This window comes from Eptesicus fuscus, chromosome 1 (assembly GCF_027574615.1).
Source record: "Eptesicus fuscus isolate TK198812 chromosome 1, DD_ASM_mEF_20220401, whole genome shotgun sequence".
NCBI lineage: Eukaryota > Metazoa > Chordata > Mammalia > Chiroptera > Vespertilionidae > Eptesicus > Eptesicus fuscus.
In genome coordinates this window covers 71,835,781-71,852,858 of record NC_072473.1, presented here as the reverse complement: position 1 = coordinate 71,852,858, position 17,078 = coordinate 71,835,781, and the positions used below count along the sequence as shown (strand labels likewise).

At 43.5% G+C, this 17,078-nt stretch overlaps 1 protein-coding gene across 3 annotated transcripts; it reads left to right on the top strand.

Annotated features, from left to right (window-relative positions):
- Nucleotides 1-13,614: 13,614 nt before the first annotated feature.
- Nucleotides 13,615-15,334, top strand: BEX3 (brain expressed X-linked 3). Of its 3 annotated transcripts, XM_054716883.1 has the most exons (3): nucleotides 13,615-13,903; nucleotides 14,297-14,374; nucleotides 14,755-15,334. In XM_054716883.1, exons 1-3 carry the CDS (start codon nucleotides 13,648-13,650, stop codon nucleotides 15,084-15,086), a joined length of 666 nt encoding a protein of 221 aa, XP_054572858.1. In that variant the 5' UTR covers nucleotides 13,615-13,647; the 3' UTR covers nucleotides 15,087-15,334. The 3 variants fall into 3 exon arrangements, with proteins under 3 accessions (XP_054572858.1, XP_027991843.1, XP_054572864.1); XM_028136042.2 differs by lacking the exon at nucleotides 14,297-14,374 and having other exon boundaries at nucleotides 13,831-13,903; nucleotides 14,721-15,334; XM_054716889.1 differs by lacking the exon at nucleotides 13,615-13,903 and having other exon boundaries at nucleotides 14,293-14,374; nucleotides 14,721-15,334.
- The last annotated feature ends 1,744 nt before the right edge of the window (nucleotides 15,335-17,078 follow it).

The window sequence follows — 17,078 nt, the reverse complement described above, 5'->3', positions numbered from 1 at the left end:
AAAGAGGTAACCAACAGCACTTATCAGTTTATTTCTAAAGGCATTGGGACACTTGATATTTGTAGACAGAATTTTAGAAGCAAATGTGAACTCCAAATTACCACCAGTTTTATATCTTTTCTTATCTGTAAAATAGAGATAATAATGATCTCTAAGGGATCTCGTGAAGACCAGATAAGGTAATGACTGTGAGATATATCTGATAATTATTTTTTTCCCCATCTGTCCATGCAGGATCCCAACTCCCAAAGATTTTTTTCAGCTATTTGGGAGGGTAGAGAAAGTTTTCACCTGTGCTTAAGAACAAATCCAGGCCAACTGTTAGGTGGACACCACCTTATCGTCCTCTCCTGCTGTCCCTGCCCAAATGCCCACCTGCCACCTTGATACTACCATCTACATTGGATATTCCTTCCCCTTTATCTAGGTTCTGTACCTTTCAGGCCCCTACTGCCGCTGATATTTTGGAATTCTCAAATAGTGAAGCCCAACACATTTCTTCAGAACCCTCAGTAGGCTGAATTCCCAGACTGACCTCTACAGAAATGGGGAGAATGCCCTTCTCAATTTAGACATGCAGGGCCACTTGGGCCATGACAGAGAATTTTAATCACAGGCCCCCTCTTCCCCAGAAGACTGACATGATGGATCTGTTTGAGGGTTGGACCAGAAGACAAGTCTGAATAACAGACATTATGCTTTAGTCAGAGCTTCTCTGAGTCCAACAATTCTGGTTTTATCTTCCAGACTCTTATTTCCCTAGTGTGAGTGAGCTCTTCCAGAAGATCAGTGGCAGGCCCTCTTCACCAGTTCAACAGATAACCTTACGCATGTGTAAAGAGATGTTCAAGTCAGATTTGGGGATATTCCCATCCTTACCTGGAAACATGAAAGTGCTATATAAGAAGGTGTATCTATACAGCTAAATCTGCATATCTATATATGTATCTATGGCTCACAGTTGTGCCAGTTTTATTTTATCACTAGAGGCCCGGTGCATGAAATTTGTGCACGGGGGTGGGGGGGGTGTCCCTCAGCCCGGCCAGCACTCTCTCCAATCTGAAATCCCTGTGGGATTGGGCCTAAACTGGCAGTCAGACATTCCTCTCACAATCTGGGACCACTGGCTCCTAACTGCTCGCCTACCTGCCTGCTTGATTGCCCCTAACTGTTTCTGCCTGCCAACCTGATCACCCCTAACTGCTCTCCTGCTGGCTTGATCTCCCCTAACCACCTCTGCCTTGGCCCTGCACCCGGGACCCAGGATTCCCTCCTCCAGCCAGCCACAGGCACCTGGGATCTGGGCTGGCTTCGCCCAGGCTGGCTGCAGCTGCAGGGGATGGTGGGCAAGTGGTTCATGGGACTGCGGGGCAGGCAACTTCTCCAGCTGGCTGCGGCCTGGGACCATGGGGCGGGCGGCTTCTCTGTCTCCCAGGCCACAGCCAGCTGCAGGCGCTGGTGCCCAGGACCACCGGCAGGCAGCTTCGCCCAGGCCCGGCTTTGTCAGGAAGGATGTGCTGATGGTCGTTCAGAAGACGTCTGGTCTAATTAGCATATTACCCTTTTATTAGTATAGATAGAGGCCTGGTGCATGGGTGGGGACCAGCTGGTCTGCCCTGAAGGGTGGGGGTCCCCTTGGGGGGCAGGGCCAGCCTGGGTGAGGGCCTGGAGCAGTTTGCAGGCTGGCCATGCCCCCATCGGGGTGAAGGTCCCCGCTGGGGGTGTGTTGGGCCTAGGCAAGGGGCTGATGGCCATTTGCAGGCTAGCCACACCCCCATCGGCGTGAGGGTCCCCGCTGGGGGGTGTGGCCCGCCTGGGTGAGGGGCTTAGGGCCATTTGGGGGCGGTTGCAGGCCTGCCAGTCGTCATGCTCCAGCTAAGTATGTCCAGGACTGCCTGGCCATCAGCCAGGTGAGGCTTTGTCTGGAAGGATGTCTGAAAGGTCTCCGGGAGGTCTCCCAGTCTAATTAGCACATTATTCTTTTATTAGTATAGATTCCTCTGTGATGCTTTCTTTTGGGGAGGGGGGCATTCATGTCTCCAGACTGTTTCTTAAGCTTGCAACAGCCTGATGGTTGCTGGTGGGGCTGGATTCCGGCTGGAGTGAGATGAGGATCCCGGGGCTCACTGTGGCAGTTTGACAGACAGGATGAATCCATCGCCCTGGTGCTCTGAGGATTAGAAGGACTCACCCCACCCACACTCGTCTCCAGGTTGTCTGGCTTTGGCTTCTCTGCTCCAGCCTGCAGCAGGCACCAGGCCCTCCTAGGCTGATGGCCAGGCGGTCCTGGACATACTTAGCTGGAGCATGACGACTGTCCCCATTGCAGGTCAGAGCACTAGACTTCCTTTCCCCCCCCTTTTTTTCCTTCACGGGGGGGCTTGATGAGAACTTTTTATAGGGAAAGAGATAAGACCTCAAAATTCCTTAACTAAAAACTTTGGTTGTGATAGTCTATCCAGTTCTGATATAATCAGCTAACTTGGGGTTAAAGTAGAGGACCTGGTGGTAGGTGGAGATGATTTCAGATAGTATACAAATATTTTAAATAGTCATATCCTTGTATGTATTTGACTGTGTATTAATAAACACTCTGTCTAAGGCAAATGATGATAGTAGTTTAAGATATAGTCTGGTATTGTAAATCTTCCTTTTCAAAAAAGTATTCAAATTAAATGAGTCTATTTGAAGACAATAATGAAGTAGAACACAATGTTAATAGCATACAGTATATAATGATATGGTAAAAATCATCCTGGTGGGAAACATTGCCTTAGCATAATTGACTTGGGAAAATATCTGGAAACACCTTTCAAGAACTGTGCAGTTTAAGATTTTACCCTACTTAAAAGTTAATAGGTTAACCTGCTAGTGGTTAATGGATACTGTCAGAAGACACTAGAATCCTGGGTCAGAGACAAAGCACATAATTACAGCAAAAGTAGTAGCCAGAGTTTCATACTGGTTTGTATCAGTTATCCACGATCCACAAGTTCCATGGGATGGCACAGGACTCATGATGGATGCCTATACATGCAGTGCATTGTATTGCAGGGAAGAAACACTGAATTTGGAGAGTTCACAGCTTTCTTAGTAAGCAGAAGCAAGCCTGCTTCCTGTCCAGCGAAAGACATTGCTTGTTGCCTGTGAAGAATGATCAGGCCTTACCTCTTGGTACACCCAATGAGAATGTGCAGGGATGCTCAGGACCCAAGGCGGACTGCCTCTCCCAATAACAGTTTTCTCTGTGCAATAAATCTTAATGTGGATGGCAAGCCTTTCCTAACATCACAAGTTTTGATTTCTAATTTCAAGTTAAATAAAGCAAATAAGTCATTATACTGTAGAGTGCAAATAGGGCATTTGTAACTCTTCCTAGTTTTTACTTACTTAAATACCTAGGCTTTTGAATGAATCCTAAATAACCGAATGAAAACATCAACTAAGAAACTAAAAGTAAATAGTTTATGAGGAACTTTAAAGTTATAGAAACACATAGCTACAATGACACACAAAATTAAAGAAGTAGAGGAGCAATACCAATGAATTTACCAGTCTGGGAAACTGTCTATTGTCTTCACTAGCAGAGAGGTGTGGACAAGGAGCCTGGAATGCTGGTGACCCTTGAGCTCTGGCAAAGCTCAGAGCTATGCACCCACTGTTTAGTCCAGACAATGGTAGCTGAAGCAACTTCCCCACCAGACAGTCAAGTAAATCCTTACTGATAAGATAGTCTGCCTGTTACTGGAAATTGCCTGGGCTATAGGTGTGTCCCAAATTGAATAAAAGGATGGCAAGGCCAGAGCCCAGGCGGAGTCCTTCCTCTTGAGTTGGGCTCCCGCCTGGCCCCCAATATTTCCAAATTATCGTTTCTTGTCTCGTCTCTTTCATTTGCGTGTGGCCCCTCTTCCAGAGCCTGAACTCTGAACCACGTGGGATGTGGGTCATTCACAACCAAGATGTTAATGACAGGAGTAAATTTTTATGCAAAATTTTGCACTGCAAAATCAACAGGAAAGTGTGTGTGTTTGAAAGTCAGCCCCAAATCCCACACATCATGGCTACCTCTATAATCTATAATTGGAAAAGGCAAAAGCTAAAAGAAAAGTTGGTCTGTTCTCTCTACAATAAAAGTTCAAAGTATGCTAAGGTTTGTTACTCACATGTAACAGTATCCAAACACAGTTATTTGCTATTCTGACAACAACAATTTGCAAGAGCCTTAGCAAAAATAATTGCATCATTTGGTTGGGAATGGAGCATCTTTTTGAGTACTTATTGGCCACTTTTACATCTTACTTTGAGAAGTGTCTATTCAAATATTTTGTCTGAATCCCCTTCATATTTTTAGTATATTAGTGGGTAAATAATCTATTTAAAGGAATGAGGTAGATCCATATGTACTACATGCTCATCATGCATTAGTAAAGGAAAATTGAAGTACAATATATACACACACAGATACATACATACACATACCCACAAATAACAAAATGAAGCCCTTTAGCTCACTAAAGGGAAGGATAGCGTCTGTTTAAGTGGCATTTTGATATCTCACCAGGCCTCCTGCTATCTGGTTCTTTAAGAAATAACTAGTCTTAAAAATTTTATCCTAATGGATGATTCTATTATCCTTTCATTGTAACTGTCAAAATGGCTTCTTGGACTTACAGAGATTTCTTCCATGAACTCTGAGTTCTTTTTCCGATCTTATATCATTAACCTATTATTTAATAGAAAAGGAAAATGAGGCATAGAGAGATTATCTTGGCTAAGGTCACCCACCTATTAAATGGAATGCCTGCCTAAGGTCAAAGCTCTTGCTTCCTAATTTCTACTCTGCAACAGTTGGTATTCAATAAATAGTAACAACAACAACAACAACAACAACAACATTGTGCTGAATAAATTCCCACCATTTCCTCAAAGCTTATGACTTTTTTAAGGCCTGGTTTGGTTCCCATAGTTTTCCCTGCCTGAAAAATCCTCTCAACGACTCCTCACACACTTAGCCAGAATAACTCCTACTCATCCATCCCATACTAGATATTACTTCTTATTTTATTATTTTTAACTAGAGGCCCAGTGCACGAAATTTGTGCACGGGGGTGGGGGTGGGTGGGAGAAGGGTGTGTCCTTCAGCCCAGCCTGCACCATCTCCAATCTGGGACCCCTCGAGGGATGTACGACTGCCCATTTAGGCCTGATCCTCTCACAATCCAGGACTGCTGGCTCCCAACTGCTCGCCTGCCTGCCTTCCTGATTGCCCCTAACCGCTTCTGCCTGCCAGCCTGATCACCCCCTAACCACTCCCCTGCCAGCCTGATTGTCCCTAACTGCCATCCCCTGCAGGCCTGGGTCCCCCTCAACTGCCCTTCCCTGCAGGCACGGTTGCCCCCAACTTCCCTCCTCTGCTGGCCTGGTCACCCTTAACTGCATTCCCCTGCAGGCTTGATCACCCACAACTGCCCTCCCTTGCAGGCCTAATCCCTCCCAACAGCCCTCCCCTGCTGGCCATCTTGTGGTGGCCATCTTGTGTCCACATGGGGCAGCCATCTTTGACCACATGGGGACAGCCATCTTGTGTGTTGGAGTGATGGTCAATTTGCACATTACTCTTTTATTAGATAGAATAGAGGCCTGCTGCACGGGTGGGGGCCCGCTGGTTTGCCCTGAAGCGTGTCCCGGATCAGGGTGGGGGTTCCCTTGGGGCATGGGGCGGCCTGGGCGAGGGGCCTGTGGTGGTTTGCAGGCCGGCCACGCCCCCCGGCAACCCAAGCGGAGGCCCTGGTATCTGGGATTTATTTATCTTCCATAATTGAAACTTTGTAACCTTGAGCGGAGGCCAAGGCAGGCCAGGGGTGCAGGAGCTTGGCTTCCTCCATCACCAGGAAAACCCAAACCTCCTGCTTGCTCTGTGGTCACAGCCATTTTTGTTGGGATTTATTTATCTTTTATAATTGAAACTTTGTAGCCTTCAGTGGAGGCCAATGCAGGCCAGGGCTGCGGGAGCTTGGCTTCCTCCATCACCGGGGGCAACCCAAGCCTCCTGCTCTCTCCAACTCCATGGCTGAGTAGTATTCCATTGTGTAAACGTACCATAGCTTTTTTATCCACCCATCTATTGATTGGCACTTGAGCTGCTTCCAAATATTGAATATTGTAAATAACGCTGCAATGAACATAGGGCTGTATATATGCTTTCAATTAGTATTTCAGGCTTCTTTCAGAAGTGGAATCGCTGGGTCATAAGGCAGTTCCATTCTTAATTTTTTGAGGAATCCCCAAAATTTTCCAAAGTGGCTTCACCTGTCTGCATTCCCACCAACAGTGCACAAGGGTTCCCTTTTCTCCACATCCTTGCCAACACTTGTTTGTTAATTTATTGATGATAGCCATTCCGACAGGTATGGCAGCTTTTTTGAAAAACAGTTTTGTTGAGATTTAATTAACATACCATACAATTCACCCACTGAAAGTATACAATTTAATGGTTTTTAGTATATTCACAGTTATGTGCGATTTATCACCACAGTCAATTATAAAACATTTTTGAGTAAAAAAGAAACACCATACCTTTAGCTGTGACTCTTCCCCCATGTCTCTATTGTTTCAGTGCTAAGCAAACACTTATCTACTTTCTGTCTATAAATTTACCAATCATGGATATTTCCTAAAAACGTGTTCATATAAAATGTGTTCTTTTGTGATTGGCTTCTTTCACTTAGCATATTTTCAAGATTAATTCATTGTGTAGCATGTACTTCTTTTTAGGGCTAAACAATATTCTATTGCATGTATAGGCCACATTTTGTTTATCCATTAATCCATTTGTGGATATTTGAGCTTTTCCCATCTTTTGCTTATTATGAATAGTAGTACTAGGAACATTCATGTTCAATTTTTATGAGGACAAATGTTCTTTGTTTCTTTTTTTACTTTTTTGGGGTCAGGGGAGGACATATGTTTTTATTTCTCTTGGGTAGATATCTAGGAATTGAACTGGGTCATACAATAACTCTATGATTAATCATTTCAGGACTTGCCATACTATTTTTCAAACTGGATGACATTTTACATTCCCACTAGCAGTGTGTAAGGGTTCCAGTTTCCCCATATCTTTGACAACACTTTTTATTGTCTGACTTTCTGATTCTAACCATTTTAGCAGAAGTGAAGGATTTTTTTTAATTTAAATTTTATTTTTGTTTTTAAGCTTTTATTTTTTATTTGAATATAGTTGATATTAAATTGGTTGTGAAAACATTCTGAAAGGGCTTGCACTGAATCTTTAGATCAATTAGAGGAGCATTAACCATATTAAGATTTTCAATTAGTGAACATGGAATTCTTTCCATTCAATTGTTATAATTCCATTTTTCAATAATTTCTTTCAAGGATGTTTTGTAGCTTTCAGAGTATAAATTTTGTACTTCCCTTATTAAATTTATTTCTAAGTTTTCATTCTTTTTGATACTATTATAAATAGAATAGTTTTGTTAATCCTTTTCAGATTGTTCATTGTTCATATGGTACTGAGATTAAGATGTGGAAAGGAAAGGCAGGGCCTAGCACAGAAAAATTGCTCAAACAATAAATGGACAAAATATGAGTAAAATATAGATTTTGGGACTTATTAATAAATGAAACTGAGTAAAGGTTAAGAGCATAGACTTAGGAAATAGACTAAATGGGTTTGAATTCCTACTCTACCACTTCCTATTTGTTGCTTAGCCTCACTGTCCTGAATTTCTTTTATGTATAAAATGAGGGATAATCTTAGCATCTATCTCAAAGTATTTGGGGTAGGACAAAATGCAATAATGAATATAGATAGATAGATGCCTGTCACATATCAGCATTTATATAAATGCTATTTTATTTTCAATGCTATGTATGTTTAAAAAACTAAAATAAGTCTGTACATGCTGTTTCATAATCCAAATTTAAAAGAAAAATAATTAATGATTTATTGTCCTTCTTGCAAAAGGAATACATTTTCCTTGGACAATTTAGAAGATAAAAGTAATCACCACCTGAGGAACAGCATAAGAAATTAAGGAGATGGGGTAGGAGTGTAATGAGGGGAGGAGGGAGAGAAGAGGATGTGTGTGTATGTGTGAGAGAGAATTTACTCATCTGTACTGCCAACACATAGAAATGATCAGTTTTACTAGCCTTTCAAAATAATTTCTTATTTATTCTTATACCTACCTAATTTTTGTAGAATATTTGAGATAATATAAAATATTATAAATCAGAAGATTTATGATTTTGGCTTATCATCATCTCTACAAGAGCCAAAAGTAATTATAAATAAAATGTTAGTGTACTTACTTTGATTTGACATACAATGTATGTAAACCTACAAGGTAAGTATAGATGGATGATGAATAGATAGATGATAGATAGATAGATAGATAGATAGATAGATAGATAGATAGATAGATAGATATGGTCTTGGTTCACACAATTATGGATGCTAGGAAGTTTTACAATGTGCTGTCTGCAAGCTGGAGAGCCAGGAAAGCCAGTGGAATGGTTCAAAGACCTGAGAGCTGGAGAGCTGATGTGTAGATGCCAGTTTGAACTAGAAGTCCTGAAAACCAGGAATGCCAAGGGCAGGAGATCAATGTCCCAGCTCAAACAGTCAGGCAGAGAGCAAATTCAATCTTCCTCTGCCTTTCTGTTCTATTCAGGCCCTCAATGCATTGGATGATGCCCAGCCACATTGGGGAGTGCCATCTGCTTTACTCAGTTCACCAATTCAAATGCTAAGCTCTTCCAGAAACACCCTCGCAAACACACTCAGAAATGTTTAACCAGATATATGGGCATCCCATGGCCTACGAGACACATAAAATTAATCATCACATCCTCCTTCCCTATATTTACTCATATTGTTTGAGAGTTTGGAAGAGGGGTATAAAAAGACTCTCTTTAACCTGACTACATAGGGTAAGATTGCTATCCCCATGTGATTAATCATCACTGTAGCCCAAGTTTGATTTCTATAGAGTCTGCTGATAAGGAATCACACTCAAGCAGATCCCTTAAATTTTTGTGGCATGTTGAAAGATTGAGTCATATCTTGCATATGACTCCTAGTTGATGATTCTCACACAATATTCCTGTGATTCATAGATTTCTTTGCCTTACTACGTAACTGTTTCTGGTAAGCCTGTATCTCAATAACTCCCTTCTCCCCAGCAACAACTCCAGAGCCTGTAGACATGGTAAAATTTATTTTTCACACCTCCAGAATTGGGAACTTTGGTAAGGAGTTAATTCTAGCCCTTTCTCTGCCAGGCCACACTACTACTACGTTATCTCTGCAAAAATGTTCTTTCTAGGCTCCTATAGCATCTAGTTAGCTCAAAACCCCAGTAAGGAAGCAGATATCTAGCAGAGGAATAAAAAGCGAATTGTGCCATCTTGTAGATATCCCTAAACTCTCTGTGTAATTCTTTTAGGATTCCAGTCCATTGGCTTTGGGAATCAAGTGTAACTATCTGCCATATTTATAAGAGATAAGGAGAGGGGATAAATTCTTTTTACAAACACTGTACTTCCTCAAATATGAACCCACTCTCTTCCTTCCCTATTCTACACCACCCTTCTATTATTTCAAGGTAAGAGTGATCAAACCAGTTTACCCTCTTTTTGTCTTTAGGGCACATGAGTCCCAAACTGAAACTCTTGTATCCTAACTTAGTCTTGGAAATTTTTCAAATTTTGTTCTTAACATGTTGTTATCTATCTCCAACTCCCCAGAAAACTTTAAGGGACAAGAAAATATCTCAACACCTCATAACATTTTACTAAAACTAGCATTTCCAGGACAATTTTTACTTATCTTTAAAACATCACTTCATTACAACCAACTTCCTATATGGCATAAAATCTAATGTGGAACAATATACAAACGGATATTTTCATCCAAGAAAATGTGGTGGTTTCAAACAAGACTTTTTCCATATGCGTCAAAAAGACAATAGCAAAACATTTAGCCACTAAAAGAAATAAAACTTCAACTGCTAGACTTCCAATTGGGAACTTTGAAAGTCAATGGTTATGTCACAGTGATTTCTCTACTTGAAGAGGATTCTTTCTAGGTAATTCTTAATTTTCATAAAAGCTTTTCTGTCTTGCTCTAAACACAGTTTCTTGAGTGAAGAACAATTCTGTTGTGGATGCATTCAGTCAACAAATATTCACTAATCATCCACTTGGTACAAGGAACCTAGTCACTGGTTATGCAAAGTAGAAAAAAACAGATATGTTGGGTCCTCACGAATTTTAAAGACAAGTTGATCTAACTAAGGAAAGAATTCAACTATGCCTACTCTCCATTTTTTGTTAGAAACCATCTAATAATGGTAAAAAATGTGTAAACTTTTATTGGCAATCTATTAGGCTCTGTGGTAAGTACTTGATAAATGTGATTTACTTCTTCTAACAATGCGTTTTACAAAGGAAGCACACACACCTTGATAAGTAATTGACCCAAAGTTACACATCAAGTTAGTAGCAGCCAGGACTTTTATCCAGACAGCTCATGTTTCTAATCAGCATCCTTTCAGCCAATATCACTAATAGAGCTATTTGTATGAAGAGCACTCTGTGAGACAGAACCCAGAAATCACTAGCATCCCTTTAAAAGATAATTATTGGATGTGATTTTGTAATTTGAGCTTTTGGGGCTACATGTTAATACATCTATTGGAAACACCAAGAAGGAATATATCTGCCAAGAAGGACTCCTTGTGGTAAACTGGACCTAAACTCATAATCAGAGTCTAGCAGTCACTGTTTACAGAGGCCTCTCAGGCAAAATACATATCAGGGAAAGCTGCAGACTAAGTTGCCAAGCCTCCTGTATCATGTTCCTCCTGGCTAAGACAACCCTATAAAGGAGCTCCTGGAATCATATTTTGACCAATGGACTGAGACTTGGCCTGCCCAATCAGAACTATGTAGTCATATCTTCATTTGCATCTTTACCAACCAATCAGAACAGCTTCATAATGACAAACCAGGAAGCACAATTCTGACCAATCAGAACAATGCTATTTGAACCAATCAAATTGTGCAAATTTGGATTCCTCATTTGCATAAAAATGGAACAATCAGGGCATTCACTATCTATACTAATAAAGGTAATATGCTCATTAGACTGGTCGACCAGACATCTTCCGATCATCCAGTCCTCCTTCTGGACAAAGCCACGGTGGCGGGGGCCAAGGCAGAGGCAGTTAGGGGCAATCAGGCCAGCAGGGGAGGGTAGTTAGAGGTGATCAGGCCAGTGTGAGAAGCCACCATCGTCTTCACTATCAGAGAAGTGTAAACAAGGATCCCGGAAAGCTGGTGAACTTGAGCCCCTGGCAAGGGCCAGAGCTTTGCACGATTGTTTAGTCCAGACAATGGGGGCTCAAGCAATTTCCTGACTAAATAGTCTCAGAGTAAATCTTTCTAATATTTACTAACCTTTAGGATAGTCTGTCTGTTACCGAAATTATCTGCCTAAGGGCTAGATGAGTATCCAAAATTGAATAAAAGGTTGGCAAGGCCTGAGCACCAGTGGGAATCCTCCCTCTTGCATTGGGCTCCCACCTGGCCCCCCAATTTCCAAATTATTATTTCTTGTCTCATCTCTCTCATTTGCATGCAGCCCCTCTTCCAGAGCCCGAACCCTGAACTACGCAGGACGTGGTAGTCATATCTTCATTTGCATCTTTACCAACCAATCAGAACAGCTTCATAATGACAAACCAGGAAGCACAAGTCTGACCAATCAGAACAATGCTATTTGAACCAATCAAATTGTGCAAATTTGGATTCCTCATTTGCATAAAAATGGAACAATCAGGGCATTCACTATCTATACTAATAAAGGTAATATGGTGGTGGGGGGGTTCTGTTAGGGGTGATCAGGCCGGCAGGCAGAGAGGTTAGGGGAGATCAGGCCGGCAGGGGAGGGCGGTTAGGGGCGATATGGCCAGCAGGTAGAGGCGGTTAGGGGCAATCAGGCAGGCAGGCAAGTGAGCAGTTAGGAGCTAGCGGTCCTGGATTTCAAGAGGGTGCAGGCTGATCTGAGGAACCCCCAGGCCCTCCTCCCACCCGTGCACGAATTTCGTGCACCAGGTCTCTAGTTTACATATAAGTAGACCTCCTCTTTTTCTTGGGGGAGCATACTTTTGGTTTTCAACTAAGGCTGCATTTGCTCTTTTTGCAAACTGTTCACCTGAATGAAGTTTATCCATTTACCACAGCCCAGATTGGGGATTCATTTTGGCATTTGATTGGTGGCAATGACCTTCTATTGACACCATATATCCCTAAAAGCGCCCATGCGCGCGCCCGTGTGTGTGTGTGTGTGTGTGTGTGTGTGTGTGTGTGTGTGTAAAACTTTATATATCTCCAAAATTTCAAACTATATATGCACTAGGCACATACTCTTCCTTTATTCAATGTCCCAGCTAGTTTAGTAGGATAGGAGATTACATAGGAGTTTGGAGTCAAACCTAGAGGCAGTAAGCCTTTGTCTGGCCTGTTTTGCCTCAGTGCACACAACTCTTTTGGTTGCTTTATCACAAGCAATACCTACTAAATATTTTTTTATAATAGTTCCACTTTTCTAAAGATGTCTCTATTTTCTAGCTGTGATAATTTTGTTTTTAGTTATTTCAAGTTGGAGAAAGGAATATTTACATTCAAGGTGAGTTTCAGTCTCAAGTTTAGTTACTTCACTTACCTCCTGCTTATTTTTAATATTTTTTTAAACATTCAAATCAAAAGGCATAAGGCTTTGGAACTGACTTCTGTATATTAGGTACGTAACCTCTGAGATCATTCTAAGGAGGTATCTGTAGGGGTGGTTCGAAAGGTTTGGGAAGAAAAGTAGGAAACAAAAACATTCCTTTTCTGCAAAGGCTCTGTAAAAAAACATCACACAAATTTACATAAAATGGCCAAGATCTGACAACTGGACTTCTCCCTTTACAGACAATTTTGAAAACACCAACTATGTTGAGAAAGGTGCAGCCCTCTTGCAAAACGAAATTTTGAAACAAGCTAGTATGTTTCAAAAGTGATTTGATGTTGTGTGGAGCCAGAGAAAATATTTTCTGTGTGGTACGGGTGAACATAAACGAGGCTTTTTTATTCTGTGGGATGAAGCATTTCTTTAAAAATGAAACCTCATAATTTTTTATGCTTTGAGGCATGTTGATTTTTAAAAAAAGGAAACTAAGAGATTATTGGGAAGGCTATATATAACCCACTCTAACTCTTTGCCTCTCTTTCTGACAAGTCCCCTGGCCCCTCCCCACCCTGGTCCTCATTCTAAATTTCCTAGAAGGGTATAAATGCAGGGGCAAGGTGGAAAATGGTGGCTTTGCTTGTGCAGGGTGTGGGTATGTGTGTGCGTGTGTGGCGGGATGGGGGGGGGGGGGCGGGTTGGCCAGCGAGAAGAGGGCAGAAAGCAGAAAACGCCAAAACCAAGGCCTGGGGCGGGAATGGGAGGGGGTAGAGGGTGTTGCAGAACCTCCTGGGTAAACAGAGAAGGGCAAATTCCAACCCCAGGAACCTGATGCCACTTGTGGGCCCTCAGATTGGATAGGACCGAGATGAGTGAGAGGGTGGTGCATGCTGGGCCCCGGAGCACAAACTGGAGGAGGGTGTAGTAGCATGTGCGGGTGCCTGAGCCGGGGGAGGGGACGCGCGCTCCTGCTGCACTGGCCTCGGGAGTTGGGGGGCGAGCTCCTTGGTGACGCGAGGCCCTCACGTGACCGGGAGCTGCAGAGGGACGCAGCCTCCGGTGCAGTCGTCACTCCCTTCTGGGTACCAGCTCCCGCTGCCCTGCGCCGGCGGGCTGGCATCGGGCCCAGGGACAGCGGAGCAGGTGAGGGCTCGGGACGCGCGGGGCCCAGGGCGGCGGCCGCCCCGCAGCCCCGGAGGCCGGCGCAGGGGATCGGGGCCCCGGGCCCCGCCGGCTTTGTCCCCTCCGGCATTCCTGGGACTTAAACGGCGACCCCGTGGGGTGGGGGTGCTGGGGCGGCGGGGCTCCCGGGAGGGCAGCCGAGCAACTCCGCGGTGGAAATCACCGCCGAGTGCCCGTGGGAAAAGGGTGAAGCCGCTACGGGGAGAGACGCGGCGGGGGGGGGGGGGGGGGGGGGAGAAGAGACGCAGCCGGAGAGGGGGACCCCAGAGGGGGGCGGACGGCGGCGGGCGGACGCCCGGGCTGGGCAGGCGCTGGGCTGCAGCGCCACCCGCTCCCCCCCGCCGGCCCCTGCAGGTCCTCGGGTCCCAGTGCCGCGGCCGCGCTCTCCAGGCGAGAATCGGGAGGAGGAGCCGACCGCAAGGATAGGCCCAGGTGGGTGCGGGGCACAGTGGGGGGGGGGGGGGGGCGGGTGCAGTGCCCAGTCAGGGACCTCCCCCAAGTTTTTGTTCCCAGTCCCCAGTCCTCCATTTTGCTCTCTGCTGAGCTCTGGGAAAGGATTCTGGGAAGGGAAAAATGGTGGGCTTTGTGGGAGGGAGGGAAAAGGAGCGAGCTGGAGGGTGGGGCTGGAATGGAGACCCCCTAGAGGGCGCACGAAACTCCTGAGGTGGCGGAGGTGGGAATGACATTTTAAAAAGCTTTGATATCAGTCTCTGAGTCCTACTGGTCAGTGCACCAAGCATTCAGTCTCTCCTTACCTTTGTCTTACTTGTGTTCAAAGAAAAACAACCAGGAAAAAAATCTCATCATGGCAGATATCCACCACGAAAACGAAGAAATGGAGCAGCCCGTGCAGAATGGAGAGGAAGACCGCCCTTTGGGAGGGGGTGAAGGCCACCAGCCAGCAGGAAATAATAGACGGGGTCAGGCCCGCCGACTGGCCCCTAACTTCCGATGGGCCATACCCAATAGGCAGGTCAATGATGGGATGGGCGGAGATGGAGATGATATGGAAATGTTCATGGAGGAGATGAGAGAAATCAGGAGAAAACTTAGGGAGCTGCAATTAAGGAATTGCCTGCGTATCCTTATGGGGGAGCTCTCTAATCACCATGACCATCATGATGAATTTTGCCTTATGCCTTGATTCCTGCCATTTTCTATGAGATTAATACTGTGATTCCCACTGTTGTTTTCTTTTTCCTTGCGTTTTCTGATATGCTTTTACTGATCTGTTTGCTATGAACCTTATGTAATTTCCATGTGTCAGGTGGGTTCTGTGTTACCAGCTTCTAATTGGAGATTGCCTTGGCACACAGTCTTAAGTTTCTGTCAACAGTAGTTTCACCCATTTGCATGGAAAAATGTAAAGTTAATAAAGCAATTTAAAAGCAACCTATACATTTATTGTCTCATTACACACACATACACACACACACATATATATATATACATACACACATATAGTGAGGCAAAAATAGGTTTACAGTTGTGAGTACACCAAATACAGTTTATACTTGTGTTATTAATTCTTGTGTTATTTTCCATATGAACAACTATAAACCTACTTTTGCCCCACCCTTTATATATGAGTTCTCCCCCAAAAATCTGAAATCAAATCCCTCAGGGTGTTAATCAGGAAACATTTCTCTGTGGTTAGCTAGTATATGACTTTTCCCCTTTAATTATCTGGAGTTTTAGGAGTAATGAAAATTTTTTGCAATGAGTCTGTGAATATAGTATAAGAACATAATACTTACTGCATCAACATACTTAAAGAATGAACTTTAAATATCTTCCAGTCTTAGCTGAAAAAATAAACTTTTATTACAGATACATTTTTTTAAAGAGTCAGTTTTATGTAAAATGAGCACTAATGCTTGCCTTACAGGCTGCAGAGTTGAATAAATGAGGTATAGAACTGCGTTGAGCTACTTCTATGCAACTCCCCAGCATTTAACAGAATCCTGGCTCCCATCAGGTGCATGGGAAGGACTAAAGGGAGCTTTCACCCATGCTCATAAGTCCAGAGGGCCAAAGTATGTGGGTTCCACCTTGTCAGTTCTCTGATATTTGCAATACTCTTGCTTCCTTGTTCACTACCTCATCAGTTGAGCACACTTTCCCTTCTGCTGGGTCCTGTTGCTGATGTGCTAGAGTTGTCAAGGTAACAAAACCCCACTGATTTCTCTGGAGTCCTTGGTGAGCTAAATCCCCCTTTGACCTCTACAGAAGTTTAAAAAATGCCTTTATCTTCACTTTATAATTGCTTATCAAGTGAACACGATTTCCATGGTTCTGGGTCTTAATGTTGGTTCTTAATAACTTTAGGGTTTATTTTTATGCCCCTCCTCTTCAAAGAACTCAGGAAGGCACCAGGGCCTAGCTCAGGAGACACATCTAGATGTCACCATGGTGTGTCCAGGATGCGCTACTTCAAGACACCGAAACAAGCAGGTTAGCTCAGCCAGTGTGGCTCAGTGGTTGAGCGTCGGACCTATGAACCATTAGATCATGGTTCCATTCCCAGTTAGGTCAGGGCACATGCCCAGGTTGTGGGCTCCATCCCCAGTGGGGGATGTGCAAGAGGCAGCTGATCAATGATTCTCTTGCATCATTGATGTTTCTATATCTCCCTCTCCCTTCCTCTCTGAAATCAATAAAAATATATTTAAAAACAAGCAGGCTAAAAGCTTTGTTTTGCCTGTGTTTCTACCCTTTTCAGGGATTTTCTCAAAAGAGCATCTGGATTGTAACACAATGGTAAGCATTTGTGTAAAAAAAAAAAAAAAGAGCATCTGGGCAGGCCTGCCCAACCAGTTTAACAGACTTACCTTGAAGACATGGAAATTATATTAGGGAAACCGTTTTAAAACTGAAACACTCCTTTCCCATTTTTATCCCTACCACACCTGAAACAAACTGCTTTGTAAGTTCTTAAAAACAATACTAAGTTTTTAGCATTATCATTTTTGCTTGAGTGTGTGCCCTTCTCAAGATAGTGATTAAGTCTTAATCATCCTGGAGCTCAGTTTCTAGTGTGGTGCCTGACATAGAAGATATTTAATTATTAATTATTTTGACTGATAATCAACTATAATGGAGTTCAGGACCCAGCTCAGTACTGTTCCTAACTGTC

Excerpts from the sequence above, each read along its gene's own strand:
- BEX3 (XM_054716883.1), top strand. The coding sequence starts at position 13,648 with ATGCTGGGCCCCGGAGCACAAACTGGAGGAGGGTGTAGTAGCATGTGC. Across the intron at positions 13,904-14,296 it reads GCCCAGGGACAGCGGAGCAG|GTCCTCGGGTCCCAGTGCCG; the intron begins GTGAGGGCTCGG and ends CGGCCCCTGCAG. Across the intron at positions 14,375-14,754 it reads GACCGCAAGGATAGGCCCAG|ATATCCACCACGAAAACGAA; the intron begins GTGGGTGCGGGG and ends TCATCATGGCAG.